Source organism: Mesitornis unicolor, unplaced genomic scaffold, assembly GCF_000695765.1.
Source record: "Mesitornis unicolor isolate BGI_N332 unplaced genomic scaffold, ASM69576v1 scaffold4506, whole genome shotgun sequence".
NCBI lineage: Eukaryota > Metazoa > Chordata > Aves > Mesitornithiformes > Mesitornithidae > Mesitornis > Mesitornis unicolor.
This window is the reverse complement of record NW_010192840.1, coordinates 31,952-50,466: the sequence shown is the minus strand read 5'-3', so window position 1 is coordinate 50,466 and position 18,515 is coordinate 31,952. Positions and strand designations below refer to the sequence as shown.

The following is an 18,515-nucleotide window of genomic DNA, read 5'->3' as shown; positions in this document are numbered from 1 at the left end:
GGCTTACAACAAGCCCTCCTCCCCTCTGTTCCTGGAGGGCAAAGGGTCGCTGGGCATCATTTGGGCTTCTTTTCTTGCCTTTCATCTCGAAAAAAAGGGCAGGGGGCTCTGCGGCGAGCCCCTGGGCTGCCCGTGTTGCCTTGATGTGCGCAGTGCAGGGTCTCAGTGTCACCTCAGGACCACCTTCCTCAGGCCATCACCTTGCGAGAGGCCTCAGTGCAGCCTGACACCATGGGATCGCACCAGCGCTGCCGGCAATACCAGTTTCCTGCAAGTAAGTCCTGAAAATACCGGTCAGGCGTCCAACACCTGCCAGTTTCATTTTAGTCAGAGGCTCCGCAACACTCAGTTTTGTCTGTCTTTTCCTGGCCTGCGACAACCTCTCATGTCACTGACTCATCTGGCTTAAATAATACCCAGGCAACTCGGCGATCAGCAGGCAATTCCCTGCTGTGGCTGCTAAAAGGTTACAAGACGCAGCTGTAACCTTCAAGCGCGCACCAGGAAAAACATCTGGTGCACTTTTCAGCAAAGTGTTTAATAACATTTATTAATCCAAAACCACCACTGGACTGGGATTATCACATGATATATTGCTTCAGGGTGTCTACTTTTGTTTTCAGTAAGATAATCAATGGCTCAAGCTTTTGTTAATTTATAAAAAGAATTAGGGCACTGTAATTGCATAGGCATGCTTGGAGAGGCCCAGATAGTTTCTTCTCTGCTATAAGCACAATTTTGCTTGTCTCTTCCTTTTTTTTTTTTCCTTTTGTTTTTTTTCAGGACAAATTAAATAGATCAGATGAGTAAATCAATGGCTACATCTCCATCCTAGCATAAGCAAGCAGCTTTTCTGAACACCACCATTTCTTTGCACGCTTTCCATCCCTTCTGATCACAGCACACACTTTTGCTCTGCCCTGCTCTGATGTTTTGTTTCTCTCTGGTTTGTTTCTCTCTCGACCCTACACTCAGTGTGAGAGGAAGGTCAGGTTCGAGGAGGTCAGGTTCCTGCCTTCATATGAGCAGGAAACTAAGCATTAGAAAACCAAATGCGATGCCAATCTCTTAATTAATAAACACTCATATCCTTCATACACATCCCTTTTATGCAAGGCATACTGTAACACCCTTTCAGCTGGTTTTGGCTGCAGGGTGCCAGAAATGCTGTAAAGCTGCTGTTGCCAGGTTTTTAGGGACAGCCACATGGATCTGAAGCCTCTTCCGTAACGGAGCAGAGGCTGCTGTGGCGACAGTGTGGAGAGACAACCTGCATGCACCCGTACAAGTGCTGGGCGACACACCACGGCCCCGCACACCATGAGTTTAGGAATAATGGCTCGGGAGACACCAGGGGTCCTTCAGACGTGCTGATGCAGAGACAAGGTCCCCCATGCCAAGTCAGGTAAGGCCATGGGGCCAGCACAGCCATCACTGCTAAAAATTAACCTGGCTCAAAACCTTGCCATTTAAAATACATAATATTTTTTAAAAGAGTGAGATCATTCTTCTCCAACTCTCAAAATAATAATTGACTAGATTTTAAGGAAACACTGTCTTAGAATCACTGATACAAGCTGCTAGCCGTAATGATACATGAGAAGGAGCTTCAGCAATCCCTAAATGAGAAACCTTGAAAGCAGGGGTGATGCGGTGTCAAAAGTCCTCAAGAAAATTACTGAGGTGAGAGAAAAGTGCTGGGAAGACCTCAGCAGGGCCCCCGGGCCAGGGAGGCGCTCTAGGCAAAACCAGGAAAGTCCATGCAAGAGAGTGGTCACAAAGGCAATGAGAAGAGAAAGGTGAGAGGAAACAAATCAGCAAAAAGAATTAAGTCAATGATCTTCTACCTGGGGACCCCAGGGTTGAACTCCTGCAGACATGGGCAGAAAGGGTCACACTTTTCCAGGTGGGAGGTTGAGTGTTGATCTCCCATCCTGCTGGGCTGGGTGTTTCACAGATGCTCCTCAGCTTTCGCACAGTGAGGAAGCCAGACCAGTTCTTCAGCTGCGGGGTACAAGGGGAGAACTCATGGGCAACTAAAACTGCTCTCCTCCTGCCTTTCACTCCGCAAGGAAAATACAAACATCCGGGAAATGCTGCAGGATTAACAATTGAAATTACCGCTTCACACCTTAACAGTTATGGCTTTATTTCTGGCAGTGTACTTACTGATGGTTGATGGCTATGAGTTTATCCACGGTCATTAACCCTGCAGCCTAATCAAGCTTGTACAGCATGTTCTTAGCTCAGAGACTTGTGGCCTGAGGTATGCAACAAGTTCTGCACATCTATGGCACACCTTAGCTTACCCAACAGGAACCTAAAATCACTTGGGGTGTTTTTTTGCACCCATAGTTCTGTTACTTTTGGGTGTGAGTCACCAGCTAGCCCAGGGCTGAGGGTGTTCTAACACCACTGCTCCTCTAACATTCCTCAAACAAGAAAGACTCCTTAGAGGGCTAACCCCATCTACAAACACAAATATAGTGTAATAACAATAATGCTAAAAAGCAGCCAATAAATATCTGGCTTTTTAAAGAGCTTGAGAAGGATCGTGGCAGTAAAAGAGGATGCGCTCACATTTACATTGAGTTACTTCTTTTTTCCACAAGCTAAGACTTCTTCCTCTTTACTGTTTTCTTCTCGGTCAAAACATAGTTGCTGATTTTAGCATCTGTGTATTTTGCTCTCTCGTACAAGGATAGATTGTACTGATCTTACTCCACCAAGGCAGAAGTACAGCCAAAGGTTGTTTGGCCCCAGGGAGGTGTCCTTGTACAGTTGGATGCTGTGCAAAAGCTGATAAACGGCAGAGGCCTCCAGTATTATGTATGAATTGGCTCCTCGCACGCTCTTTTGGCAGAGATGAGGGAGAGCCGAGCAGATGCACATTTCCTCCTTCCACCAGCCAGCAACAGCTCATCTTTTTTGTTGTCAAATGAACCTGGAGGCGAGCACAGAATGGGTAAACACAAGACTGCGCCTCACCGTTCTCCCACCAAACCACAGACAGGCAAGTAAGTCCTCTGCCGCTGGTAGCAGCCGAGTTTTCCCCAGCACCTGCACTCAGTTGAAGCACACGAAGGGCTGTGCCGGGCCCTGAGCCTGCCCGGGCGTGCTGGCCAGGCTGCTGCGTCAGCGCCGTGTGTGGCACCGAGCCGGGGGCCCGGGCTGACTCACACACGGCTCCTGATGCCATTCCTCGTCTCTGGCAGGATATGGAAAATGCGTCAAGCCTGGCACACGATGGTAAACATATTCTTCTGGGCTGGCTTCGGTGCTTTTACCAGCCTGTTTCAGTCTGGGCAGTTTGTAAACGATGCTTTTACAGAATCACAAAATGCTTTTAAGATAGATCAAAAAAAACCACTGGTAGGGCTCCACAGTAAACGCAAAGATGACCTCGATGTGCTGCGTTGAATAACAAAACTCCTTTTTTTTGTACAGCGCCAAAGTAGCCGAAGTATGGGGGCACCGTGCTTTGAACGGAGGTTACCTTTGTGATTCACGGCATGAATGAGCACTTAGTGGGCGCATACAAGAGCGCTGTACGAATCAGGAAATGGCTCTTTCAGGTCTCCTCACAAAAGGAAGTGAGTCTGAAGCTTGCTAAATTTACAGAGGACGTTCACGAACTTAATCTAGGGCAGGGGATGGGGGGAAGGGAAGAACCTCTTTTCTTTCACTTTAGGCTGATACACGTTTCTGTACACAATTTTTAACAACAAGAAAATAAAGCAAAAGGGCTACAACTGTGGTGGTGAGGGCTGCCTCCGCAGTCGCCTGCCTATGACCCATGGCTGGTACGTGCATACAGCCACGAAGATTCTTTTGGCTTCATGCTTCAGCATCACCACCGTCACTGGGAAAACGAGAGAGCTTTCCTACACCCCTCAGGTAAAGTTATGAGTTGGCACGGAGGCAACATCACCGCACGCCTCCGCTCAGGGCGTCTTTCCTTCGTCCTCTGCCTCCGGAGCGGGGGCACAGATTGCTCGCTGGGTGCCTCAGCACTCCCAGCCAAGCACTGCATGTGGCTCGTTCTCGGCTCAAAGAAACAGATTAGTCCTTCAAAGGCAATGGGTGCTGCACCCTGCAGTTGAGTGAAGGTACTTCAGGTTAGGACTCACCGTTGGGATGTTCAGATGCAGTGGGACTGAGAACAGCGTATTTGGGATTATTTCAGTACCAGAGGCAGTGTGGTTCCGTGGCCTTCACACCATAACGGCCAAAGAAGGAAAAAATGAGGTTCTTTTCTTGAGGTTATTCCTTTAAACAGACATGCGGTTGCTGATCTCTGCTACATTAAAATGCACGCTGACCAAGCCCCTGCAGCAAGATGAGGTGCTCACACGCAGCCCTCCAGCGCTCGGCTGCACAGTGGCCTCAGGACCGCAAGCTGCCTTCCTTGGGTAGGACTGATGAACACAAGTGGTAAAGGACAGCAGCAACAGCCTTCCCAACACAGCATCTGCCCTCTGTCAAAAAGTGTGGTACCAAGTGACTCATCTTGTTGCTTCATAGGACTGTAATACAAACTTTAGGTTACTGTTGCTGACCAAGATTTGGACACATGTAAAGCACATCCTTCAGCTTTAGTTTCTATCAGATTAAATTCTTGAGTTTTGTGCGCATTTATATTCACACTACAAACAAAAAGAGAAGTTCCCTGACCAATCTGTCCCATTGCCCCCACTGCTGTTTTCGTGGTGGGCACAAAGACTCTGAACATAAGGAAAAGCTTTTTTACTGTGAGGGTGACAGAGCACTGAACAGGCTGCCCAGAGAGGTTGTGGAGTCTCCTTCTCTGGAGACGTTCAAAACTCGCCTGGACACGTTCCTGTGTGACCTGGTCTAGGTGATCCTGCTCCGGCAGGGGGGTTGGACTGGATGATCTTTCGAGGTCCCTTCCAACTCCTGAGATTCTGTGACTCTGGGATCATGAGTCCAAGCACAGCTCAGGCAGCTGCATGGCTACTCCCAGACACACAGTCAAGTCACCCAGGATCTATCGTCCTCTCCAGAAGATCCAGCAAAGTTTACCAGTAACAAGCTCATGCCTCAGTAATTGGGCCTGGTGATGGAGCATCGCATCCAGCTTACCTGCCACAGCTGCACATGGCCCACATGACAGTCTGGCTTTGAGTGTTAGCTGGTAGATTCAGGCCTTTAAATGCACACCCCCCCCCAAAAAAAAAAGGCCAGGAGGAGTAAAAGAACCTGACAGCTCAGTCAGGTGCAGGCATTGCAGCTCCACTTCCCATGCAGAAAGGTGTTTTTAGAGGAAGAAGATCGGTAACCAGCTGTGAGACATCCTGAGTCCACCTTTGATTTCTCCACCTTTCAACACCAGTGCAATGGCTACCAGTAACACCAGCTTGAAAATGTGGTCGTGAGAACAATGTTCTGGTGGCATCTATGACCTTCAAGGTAAGATGAAAGTCTAGATCAGACTGGTCTTTAACCAGGGATGGCCACTAATTAATTTCACGAACGTGAAATGAGAGAAAAGAACACAGTTGTATCAATATACCAATGCTGCTTCCAAAAGAGTCCTCAGCCCAAATCAATTTAAGAACCATACACAGTCAAAAATTACCAAGATCAGCCAATGGTCCGGACTTAAGAGGAATGGCGATTGTTTTGCAATTAGAAACATATTTTTTCTGCTGAAACATCTTCTGCTTTGTAGTTAAGTTGTTGTTATCAAGGGTTTTCCTTGTAAACAAGAAGCTTTTGTACCTGTCAAGCCCATCCCGCAGTGGGGCTGACCTAGCCAGCTGCCAGGCCATCCCGGTGCAGCAGCTGACCCTGCTTTGAGACACTACACCCAGGAAGGCCCAGCAGGAAGCTATGCAGGCCTGAAGAGCCAAAATGTCCTTTGTCAATAGCAGTTTATTATGATGAAACTGGCTTTACCAGGAGCTTGGGATTTATGAGAAGGTATGGAAATAATCTTTACAAAACAAGAAAAGAGAAAAAGAAACACATGCAGCAGGGGCTCATCATCTGTTCCGAAGAAAACGTGCTCACATGGAGACTCTTCTGCCAGGGCTAATAAACAGAGCAGTCACAAGCCCCTTCAACTCCCAGGGCATTCTTTTCTCTCGCTCCAAAATACAATTCCCTCCATATCAATCTTGCCTTTTTGCACCGCAGTTATAGCTCTCTTTGAAGGTGGCAGATGCAATGAAGAATTCTTCAAAACATTTCAGTTACAATCTCTGCTAAAAAAAGTCTGTGTCTGGGGCCTGCTGCAGTTAGAGCACTGAGTCTAACCCAGATTTTTGCAAAGAGGACGTGGCAAAAATACTGTGATTTTATTCAAGACTGCAAGACTGTGCATATTTACCTGGGCTACCAGGATTATTCCAGGTAGGCAATGCTCCTTCTAGGAAAAGGAGAGGCTACGTTGTCCACTTTTGCTCAGACAACTGGCACGCTTCCCACAGAAACTGTCATCCCAGCACTGAGGGATGCAGAGGCCAACGTGATGATCTCCCAATCTACGATTTTCACAGGATGCAGAGATTAAAGATGGTGTTTTTAAGAGTGAGCACTGCAACCTGGCCCCAACGTATCTGCCAAGTGCCACTGGCTGAGGATGCTGAGATGAGAACGCCATTGCCTTAATTGCAGAGGCTCCAGTTACCAAGCTGGAAGGCTTCGAGTTTAAGGATGACCAAACTGTTGACATGAAATTTGGGTGGGGAATACATCGTTTTCAGCTGATGTCGTAATACCCACAGGCAAAGTCTGGCAAAAGATAACACATGCATGCACAAATTAGGTCCATGCATCTGAGTATGTGCACATACGTACGTATACGTGAACAGTAGTCAACAGCTCTCCTGTTCCTCATTAGGAAAGTCTCTGCCAAGTGAGCTGAATGTTTACGATGTCTTGCACTCCCACCAGCAGGAAGCTTCAAAACCCAGAAGACACAAGGAAAGGATTTCAGCTAGGGCTGTCTTGCTCACATTTTGGAGCCATCTCCTCATCACGTGCACACGCAGGTGCTCGAAGGCAGTCACTTCCTGCTGGATAAAAGCATTCTGTTTTGATGTCGATCGTCTGGGATGTTTTTAAGCAGCAGTGTAAATATGCAGTATGAAGACGTGATCATGTAAAAAGCATTTCAGTCAAGCGGTGCTTATTTAACCCAGGATTTTTTCAAACATGTGCACACATGTATATGTAAACAGACAAGGCTGTTTGTGTTTGAACAAGGATTAGCTAATGAAACAGACTGGATATGAAAAGTTTCATTTTGCTCTCACAGGCAGTAAAAAAACCCAGAAGGGCTAACAACTGCATCGAAAAGAAGAATGAGGAAAGCGCATCGGTGGAGTCTAGGGGTGAAAATACCTGAATTATGAAGTAATTATGCTCTTAAATGCTAATGTGGCACATGCCAAATATTACTAAAAAAAATACAGGCATCAAAATCTGTATTCCCAACTCAATGGTTGTCATTTTATTTAGGATATGAGAACACATTAAGTGGAGGACTATCTATAAGGGAAGAAACAAATGCATGATTATACTGGAAGAGTGGTGTAACAGAGCAGTTACAGCTGTGACTGATGTTCCCCAAGTTTCCTCTCCACTATTGACAAAAACACCACTTTGATCCTCCCAAGCTTGCCTGAACTATGTTGGCAAATTTAAAGTAAAAAACAAAACACACACACCCCCTAAACCCCACGCAAGAACTCTGCTCCCTTTGCTAAACCAACATCCATCTTTACCAGCCTAAAACAATCATAAAAGCATGTTGGGAGATAACTGTTTTTCTGCCTGGGGCAACCACATGCCTTGTGCCTGCATTAAAAGAGTTGGTCTGTTTTGTAATGCCCACACAGGTTGGTATTCGCACTGCCAAGATCTGTTTGGTTTTCTCTAAAAGTCTGTGGAATGTGCTCAGCCAGGACACCTAACCAAGTAATAACAAAGATGTTTAGAAGCACTTTGAATCCAATTTACTTTGTGCTTTCTTCCTTGTTCTTTTTGGAAAGTTACTGTGTGGTACAAGCACACATTTAATTCCACCCTTCCCCTAATCCTCATATTCACTGATTAATTTAGGAACATCTAAGACTCAGCAACAGAACTTCAAATGCTCTGAGCTACTTGGACTACAGTAACTTGCAAAGCATCATGCCCCAGAAGAGAGACTCATGGAAATGGCAAGAAATTATGAAAGGGTTTGATTGTGCAAAGACTTCAAAATGCTGGAAATTCTTTTGTATTTCCCTTCGCTTCACTTTTTCCTCCCCTCCCCTGGCTGGAAATAAGGAAACAGCCAAGTTATTCTATAGCTGGTTCCCACCACGAGAACGTTCTGGTTCCCACTGAGCTGCGCATTCAAGCAAAAACAAGAACAAACATCAACAGCTCCATTCCCATCCGTCTACAGGACAGGAACTCACAGATGCTTCATTATATACCTCCTGCTGGCACTGCTGAGGCAGAAGATTTGTACAGAAAGGAGGGGGAGACCCAGACAACACACAAGAATCATTGTAATTGCTCTCATTCCTAATGCTATTAGCTAATGTTAGCCAAAACATCGTGCTACTTTAAGCTTCTCCTCACTGTTAAAAAATACAGGCATTGTCAACAGCACCTCCAGAACCGTCCACAGACTGCGCAAATGTCACACACGAGTTTAAAGAAGACAATGAGAGGAAAAAAACCAGGACCATTTTGTGTAATTGGAATTTTATTTTCCATATAAATAATAACAAGATATCGAGGAATTTTGAGACTTGCTACTTGCGATGCTGATCCTGCAATGGGACAATCATGGGCAGACTTCAGCCCCACTGCAGAATTGAGGACAAGGCCTCAAGACTGACCCAAAATGCACAGTGTCCTTTCACAGGTTCCACAGCAGAAGGCCGAGCAGCACACCGTCAGTCTTTCCTGAGGCAGAAGGCAGATTAGTCACATTCTAAATCAAAATGGATTCAGATGGTTTTCCTCTTGTTCTTGGGAAGTTGTTGCTTATATCTGTATTTTTCGTTCACCTATAACCAAAGAATGCAGTCAAAGGTTACGGGGGAGAGGGAGCAAGGGAGAAAGGAGAATTAAATACCATAGGCCTTTTCTTTTATCGAAGTGCAATTAAAACTTTGGTCCTCAAATAGATGTTGATCAACTTGCCACATCAAAGAAAATTCTCAATACCAATTCACTTCTAGTAAAGACATTTAACTTCATATCACTGACATTAGAGCACCAATGACTATGTCTGCTCTGCAGAACTTGGTTCCTATAGTTGAACTGTATGGAAATACAGTAGAGAAAGAACACTTCATAGCAACAAAACTCCAACTGGAAACTCGTGTAATAAACAAACTTTCTCAAATATAATTCTAATTTCTATAATTTGCATTTTTTTCCTAATCTCCCTCCTCTGGTGTAAAGCTGGGGTAGTGTAACTCAAAGAAATGGAATTACATAAACAAAGAACCTGAACAGAGTGAACATGAGATATGCTGTTTTCATGGAAAAACACAGAGCCATGTCACTGCCACGCAACTCCTCACACAACAGCTGGATAAAATTAAAGCTTGCTTCTCCCACGATGGGATGTGGTTTGAGCTGTAGTTTGTGTATAATCACTGCTGACAAACATACTGTAATAAAGGAGGTGCAATGCTTCTGGGTTTTGGAATGGAGAAATACTTTACTGTCTCCAACCCAAAATGATTTTGTCCTTGGCTGACTGTTCGCAATTCAGAGACCCATGCTGTGGCAACTCTTTACGACAAAAACGAGATTGCATTTATTTTAGTAACCAGATTCAACTAGGAATATTGCCAACAGTTGAAAATACAGTGAGGCTTTCGGGACTAATCTCATTCAGAATAAACAAATACATCTTTGCAAAGATCACAGCAGCATTCTCCAACCTTTGGGATCACCCAAATCCAACAAAACATCTGGACTTGGGTATGGAGTTAAATAACTGGATTTGATTTCCCGCAGAAGTAACAAATTGCCAACCCTGCAGAACAGCTGAAAATTGATACTGAACTGAACTTTCCCCATCTGGTTGCCCTGGGTCACAAACCTGGGAGTTCTGTTTATGAATCTCCTCCAGAAACAACGTGTGGCAAAGCAACGAGATTTCCAGACCAGCAGCACCCAGGGACTTCAGGCACCTGAGCATTTACCTTCACTTTTAAAAGAAAGTAGAATACCTGAGCCAGCAGCTGTTCCTGAGGCTTTCCTCAAAATTACACAGCATGAGTATACTTATGATTACAATCCTGAAGGCTGCTCTGGATACCAACTTGAGTAGAAGTCTTCCTGTCAGCTTTTGTTCCCTTCCTTCCACCGCTCCCCAACTAAAAAGTACCCTCAGCAAAAAGCACTAACATTTCAAAAAGTGAATAAAGACCTCACAGAAATTACATTCTCGTAGTAAGAAATACTAAGGGAAACTAAAAGCTATTTACAGATTTCTGTTTGTAATGAACCTCAAGATTTGTACGGTGCCCCACATATATAAACAGAAGTTCAATCTTCCTGGCTTTTGATCATTTAGTAGCTTTGTCTTAGTTCACAATGAGCACGATATTTTAGCAAATTTTAGAGAAGCTTTTCTTCCTCTTGGCTCTCCTGGGTATCTTTACTCAAGACAAAACTGTTCTTCCTTTTTTTTTTTTTTTTAAATTTTATGTGGCTATATTATAAAATACTTGAAAAGCACGTCTTCTTAAAGACTCTATATTCACATGTCTGAAGGAAAAAACAATGTACTGAGTAAATCAGCCAGTCAGCACACCTTTTTGCCCTTTTGAAAAATGGGTATAGCTATTAAGACTACATTAAGGGAAACACAACATTAGACACTAGTTTTGCTTTTAAAGCTGACCGTGTAACAGTGGAACGCTGTTGCTCAGCAGACGTGTGCGCTCCATCACATCTGCAAACATTTGTGACTGCTGATGATGCATGGAAGAAGAAATGGGTGCAGTTTTCTAAACCCAAACTCTATTTACACAGTTGGCAGTTAGGAAAAAAAAAAAAGAATTTTACTGGTAAGTAGAAGACTACATACAAAAATAAGGAGGAGTCTCTACGATGCTAGGATCACTTCCTGATGAAAAGTCAGTCTCTAACATAATGGAAAAGTAATATAGGGCAAAGACAAGAACTAGAAAACATGCTCAGAAAATACATCTTTTATCAGCTGACGACAGAGCAGACACTATCTCATATTTTGTACTAAATGATGTCCAGTTACATTATCACTAGTAATTACAGGCCTCAAATACAGAGCACTTTTTGTCCTATGAAATGGAACCTTCTTTAAAAAGTTGAGAGGCTGTTTTTGTTTTGCTTTTGTAGAAATTGTAACAACCAGGAGACTTGCTTGAGGTTAGAAAGCAACTCAGTGGCCAAGTCAGAAACAAAACTGGCACCTCGACTCGAGTTTCTGGCTTGGAGAATTGGGAAATGCTGCCTCCACCATTCATTCCCAGCTGATGGAGCGCATCTCCTCAGGTAGGTGCACTGACATGAAAGGCCAGGCACATCGTGCACTGTTACAGGCTGTAAGATAACGCTGCACCATGACACTGACAAATGTTTAGAGAAAACATGTCAGCAGGGGTTTCTTTCCCCTTCTTCATGCCCTCACAGGTGTGACAAGACAAAGAGGTTTATGGTATGGGAGGCAGAAATGGGAAGGGAAGAAGGAAAAAACCCCAAACCAACCAATACGTTAACAAGGCCCTGCTAAATTAACTCAGAACCCTTGTAGGAGACGTATATTCACTTGCTAAGAAGATGAGGAATTTAGATAAGTCAAGTGAAACAGTGTTAAAGAGCATGCAAATTCTTGACAAACATTAACACAAATAAAACTATTACCTCTCTTCTCCTCTTTCTTCATCAATATCAAGAAGAAAACTACAAGTCAAACTTGCAAACGTTCAGCTTTTCTGGGTTATTTTGCTGCTGTAGCCACATACTGTTGCCAGCCTTTAACCTTTCTTTACCTGTTTGATGCCAAGTGATCTTGTGCTCTACTTCTGGGCTCGCTCTTCATTTGAAGCAGCATGGTTTTCCAGGGGCTTGTCACCATCTGCATCACCCTTGAGGAGGGAAAAATAAGCATAAAATTTCAATTGAGGCAATCTGTGATTAACGCTTTTGCCAGAACAGAAACCCTCTTCAAAAGCTGAAACAAAAACTGCTTGCAAAATCAACTGGTTGATGAGACTAATCCAGTATAATGTACTCAAATATGAGCTTCTCCCACGCAGTTCCTATATTTTAGCCCTCCTGTAGTTAGCTGAGCAATTAAAAGATTTGAAAGAACAAGCAGTTCAACAGAAGTGTTTTAATTGACTCATTCTGCCTGCAGAGGATGAATACCCAGAGGGTAGTTGCTATTTTGCATCCTCTGGATTCTGGGTGGATTTATACAATAGGTCTCTTTTAGCACATATCTGTTGAGAGCACGCTCTCACACTTTCCCCAAAATAAATGATAGAAACCAAAGAACGAAGAGAGGCTTGTTAGAGAGTCTGGTCTATCTGCCAAGTATGCTATAATGAACAGGCATTTGATTATAGCTTTAAATAGATATCAATAAAGAAATACTTAAAGGGCCACACATGGCTGGGGCGGAAGCAGATGACACACAAGGACAGGCTGAAAAATGTGGGGCTGTTCAGTCTGGAGAAGAGCAGACAAAGGGGGAACCTAATTGCTGTCCACAGCTCCTTAATGGGTATTTACATATGTGGAAGAGCCAGGCTCTTCTCAGAGGTTTACACCAAAAGGACACAGGAGAATGGTACATTTCTATGGTAGAAGGGGAAAAAAAAGTATCACAGCACTGATCAAGCACTGGAGCAGGTTTTCCAGGGAACCTCTTGAATTTCCTTGGAAATATTCAGCACTTGGCTGCACAGGGCCTGAGCCACCAAATCTGAATTCAGAGCTGTCTCTGCTTTGAACAGGGCATTGGATGAAACGACTGGAGGTTGCACCCAGACTCAACGGTGCTTAAATTCTACACGTGAGAACTAAATGGCATTTTCTTGTCATTCTAAAAGGACATTTTTACCAATATGACTTAACTGTGATGGAAAATGTAACAAAAGAAGCCAGAAGAGACTGGAAACCATAAACATTTCAGAGCATGGGACAAAGGTATGTCCCAGCACAAATGAAACACTATGAATAAGGCACTGAATGTATGAGACCCTGCATACGCTGTGCTGGAGGTATGGACTCAGTACATCAAGATTCAATTATCACGATAATGCTTACATTTCTTATTCAAAATATGCCTAGCAAGTAATTCTCTCTTTCAAAAACCCATTTTGGTTAAATCACTCCCCTGGATATTTCATAGCACAGGAAATCACATCCACAAACCACACCCATTTCAAAATAATGATCGACTCAGTAATTTTCCTGTACAGGAACTTGTAAGTTATGACATTTTACTACCATCTATAATGAATAATCTGACTCACAATGCCTCATCTCAGGGATTACTCAATCCTGAACAAAGGAACTAAAAATAATTTGTTCACAGAGAGTTCTATTTTTTCCACTTGTTTAACTTGGCAAAAGCAAATATCATCTAGGTAAGCTTTTTTTTTGTCTTGAAAGGGAAAATAAACCTAAAGCAACACACACATGTACACACCAACAAACACACAGGAAGACAGCGGTCTTGCTCAGTTCCTTCATTTCCGTGAGCTCAGTAGATCTCACCACAGAGTTTTGTCTTCACCAGATCTATTAAGCTCAAGTTATTTAATTCAAACCAATCCACTGCTAAACTGTCATGCCTCACACAAACTCATTTGCCAAATTAGCAATTAAGAAGTTCTTTTAATTTCGTCCACTGTAGGTGCCCACTGTGTAAACAGGGAGCCTGGGTGAGAGTGATCAAGCAGTAACATGAGTAGCCAAAAAATGACGTCCCTTGAGCTAGCATGGGACATAAACACACCTTATTCACACCTGCTGTTCACTAGGGCATGTAGCAACAGGACAAGGTTTTAAATTAGAAAAGGGTAGATGTAGGTTGGATGTTAGGAGAAAGCTCTTCAATATGAGGGTGTCAGATCACTGGAACAGGCTGACCAGAGAGGTGGTGCAGGCCCCACCCCTGGAGATATTCAAGGTCAGGCTTGATGAGGCTCGGAGCAACCTGATCTGGTAACATTGTCCCTGCTCACTGCAGGGGGGTTGGACCAGATGATCTTTAAAGGTCCCTTCCAACCCAACACATTCAATGATTCTATGATTCTAATTTTACAACAAAGTGTCAAGGTCCTCCAGTCACACTCCAAACCAGAGCAGAAGCAAAAACCATGTTTAGATCAACGACCCAGAAGACAAGCCACCTCCGTGCCACGCTGCCTTCTCATAACTAGAAGCAAGCACGTATTCAAGACTGTCTTTCTACTTTCTGGCTCAACACAACTCCCCATAATGTATCTGGGTGGCCAGAGGAGTTCACGCATCAGAGCTCGATCCCACAGCAGAAGGGGAAATATTTTGCAGCATTCTCAGTTCCAACTGAAAGGTGACTGATAAGAAATCTCTGTAACACATTCCTTAGTAAAGTGTTCGATACATAGAGATTCCATGGGATTTTAAAATAAACTAATTCTTTGAAATAAAAAATAATATTGGAACTAAGGGGACTGTACATGATGCTTTTTCTAAGATTTCAGTTCATGAGTGGTTAAAAGACATCCCAACTTAGCTCACAGTATCTAAGAGGTACATTGAGACTCACATTTTAAATGACAAACTTAAATGCAATGATTTCTCTGAAAATTTTCCTCCCATACAGAGAAAAATGCCCAAAAGCAACCTAGCCTAATGTAAAAAAAAACCAAAGCGGGGTGGCTTTTTTATCACATTACAGTCTGGCCAGATGCAAAAGTTAGTTTCTGTTGCTCCCTCACAGAAAGTCTTCAGATGAGCAGGCCCTTTTGCACTGGCACCAGACCTTAGAAATTATAACTCCTTGGTTACATCTCTTCTGTGGTTATGGAAAATTCTTGAAAGGTAGAGTCTGGCCACTAGAAATAAACAGCAGCTGCAGAAGAAAAACAAAAGCTTATCTGGGCTCACAGATTAATAATTTACCTTTTCTCTTGTCCTCTTTTCTTTGCAATGTATTGCTTAGAATAAAGAGACTGTCGCTGGTTTACCGCATTCACCCTCTCCTAGTCAATCAATAACTTATTCTCCTTTTATTTTTAGTTGAGCTTGAACTCAGCTCTCTAAGAACTATGAAGCACTTTTAAAAACATTACTCTAAGTTGCCCTAAAAAGGCCAACTTTCTGCAGAGCAGATGCTGACTTTCCCACCTCAAACACATCATAATTCACTGTTACCCAAACTACGGATCCAATCCAAAAGAAGTAATAATTTTTACAACTTTTACTCTGTTTTCTTACTAACAAACAGTAACAGGAGAGCATATGACAGGGAACTGTATTTTCTGTCAGAAGCAGAAGTTTATCTTTTAGTTCAGATGATCAAACTTCTGGCTTGTCCATTCAGAAGCCACCAAATACAAGTGTTATAAGCATTTGCTGCAGGAAGAAGCTCTCTCAGCTGCTTACGTTGTATTTTAAAGGACTCTCAAAACATAAGTGACTTAAAAACGCTCATTTTAGAACACAATTTAAGGTTTGCTATGGTCACAATCTATGAGCTGATGGTAAAGCTCTGACACCCACAACCTCCACCAGAGCTTGCAGGTGAGGAAAGTTCAGGTCCACAATTTCCTTGATGCTTCTTCTGAGCAAGTGCAGGAAACCAGCACCCAAAACCTTTGCACTTGGAAGCACTCTGTCACCAGCTAGCACTTAATAAAATACCCAGAGATAGCCACACAAATATATTTTTAATATTTATACATTTTCATATGTGTAATAAATATATATCTATAGGTTAAAAATACATATATAAGTCACAGATAGTGTCTCACAGAGCAGGCAGGAGTGAAACCCAAACAATAAGGCACAAGTTTCTCTCAACCTCTGAAGCTGCTGAAACCATCAAATGACAGGGGAAATGAGGGGGCAAAACAACAAAGAAAGAAAGAGAAACAAACAAACAAGGTTTTCTGTAAGATCTTATTCCTGACTGGACCAAAGTGGGAAAGAGCACCCACATGAAGGAAGAAACAAGACCTGCCAAGGAGGGTGTTTTCAGAGCTCTGGTGCTGTTCTGGTTTCTCACATTTTGGCCACTTCAGTAAAGACAAGTGCCCAATTCAGTATCGGGGGAAGAGAGAGAAACCAGACTAATTGAAAAAATACCAGTCAAAGATTTTTGCTGTAAAGACAAGGCAAAGTGAGAACTAACTGAAGAAATTTGGTTTTCTATGTGTTTCAATACAGAAGAGCTCACTGGCCGGAATCAAACCTGAGTTTAAGTGACTTGGTGCCATAACACACGCTCTTGTCACTAAAATATGAAGTCATAGCATGAGAGCTAACAACCCTACAGCACAAATTATGGAAGTATTGAAACCAGAGGCAGAAGCGGAAGGACAAAAAGGCTGTGTTTCATGAAAACAAACATCAAATGAGCTGATAAACAGAAGCTCATTGTGAGACACTTACAGATGGTATGTATGGAACTGTGGCTCTGCAATAGTGATCTTTAAGCACTTTTGTGTATAGAAGTTTTAACTCTTCGTATAGAAAATCACAGTCCTTGAGATTATGCTGTTGCACAAAATCCTCAAGCTGGCATGGCTTGTCCATCCCTCTGACTTAAGGACAGGTATTAAAGCAGCTAAACTTAGCTGGAATTAAACAGAGATCACTGCGAGGGAAAAAAAAGAAGCTGCAAGTCACTGGCTTAACAGTTCAGCTGGTTCAACACTTTCAAAGGGAAAAAAAAAAAGTGAAGAAGAAAAGGAATGCAGAAAAAAAGATGATCTTGCATGAACTATGATACTACTGGGCAGAGCAGAGGGCCCAGTTACTCACAAAGACTACCCAAAGGCAATGCAGGGTATTTGCCTTCAGAATTGCAAAACGCCAGTAATGAAAGTTTGATGCCACCTAAGGGTTTCAAACACGTAATTTTTTAAAAAATGCATAAAGGCATAAGCTGTTGTTATTTTTGTGGAATTACTTCTTCTGAGTAAAGACCACTCAAGTAAGCAAAAGATTTTCAGAAGATAAAACCCTTAAAATGCACCTGGCCTCCCAACAAGACGGTAACATTTCTTCTACCATCTCCTCTACCTGGGGGAAGAAGTAGAAAAGTTGTCTGCTTTATATGGAGATAAAGTATACAGAAGCTGAATAACTACTCCTGCTGTCCCTTGTTGGGAAAATGCTTCATCTTCCTGGAAATAAAAAATGTGAACACGGGTTTTTACATAAAAAGAGGTTTTAATCCTGACATCCTGACGAGCTCCTTCAACAGCCCAGCTTCAGGATACCAGAATGCTGTACTGTAAACGGCGTATTCAAAACATCAGACAAACTTGCTGTGTGGAGGAGCTCCAGCCAAAGTGTTTTGAAATGTAGCAGCAGAAGGTCCTGGAATTCATCTTTCTTGGCAGAACTTAGAATTCAGTTGATATGACCTCAATTTGGCACACGTTTGTGTTTCATAAAACCTTCAGAAAATTAACATACCACATCTATTGTAACGACATATTGCTGCACAAACATGAAGTTATGCACAGCTGTGGTACCTATGACTATCAAACAAATTATGAGCAACATAACAAACCGACACAAGCCAAGAAGAGCCACCCATATATTGCTTGACTATCTGCAAGAATCCTTTGTGTAGCAACAGGACAAAGGGAGAGTGAATGTCACAAAAACAACAAAAACAACATCTTTTGCTCTGGCATGGTTTCACAAAATGGGTTACATCTGCTGTAACAACAACTCAAGAATCTAAGTAAGGAATTTAGCTGCCTAGTATGACAATAAGAAATAAATTCACAAAACCAACCCAATTCTTTCACAGGGCTATTAAATGAAGACAGAAGTCCCAGAATCTATCCTAGAACACCCTGCCAATTTTAGTACATGATAATTCAAAGTATTTGTTTTCTTCCATGACACTTCTTATCAGTAAAAGCTCCAATAAAAATGTAACTTATAACAGAAATTCTTTTGCTGGAGAAGATGATACTGGTTTGGCAGTTCTAATCATCTGTAGGAACAAAAAATACTTTGTTGCACTAGTATAACCATATAGCATTAGAAACAGACTGAAAAAGTTTTCCTAGGGTAGACATTACCTCTTACCTCACGTAGGGACACACCAGTGCTTATATGCATTACAAAAGGTAGAGGTTTTCATTATTAACTGTGACTGACCACATCCTGGCAGAACATCACACTATCTTAAAAATACCCAAACCAAACAATTCAACCAAAACGACAAAAAAAACGAACCCACCCCTTGCACCCAAATTCTCAACTATGTATTTTATACTGCTTCACCAACGCAGAGCAAAGGAAATGTC

General features: G+C 42.8%; 1 protein-coding gene across 1 annotated transcript in view; it reads right to left on the bottom strand.

Moving 5' to 3' along the window:
* Positions 1-8,707: 8,707 nt before the first annotated feature.
* Positions 8,708-18,515, bottom strand: part of APOO (apolipoprotein O) — a 31,564-nt gene continuing 21,756 nt past the window's right edge. Inside the window, exons 8-9 of the mRNA XM_010187241.1 lie at positions 12,018-12,113; positions 8,708-9,032 (exon numbers count right to left, since the gene is read on the bottom strand). Coding sequence (XP_010185543.1) covers positions 12,045-12,113 — 69 coding nt within the window. The 3' untranslated portion in view covers positions 8,708-9,032; positions 12,018-12,044. The remainder of the gene's footprint in view (positions 9,033-12,017; positions 12,114-18,515) is intronic.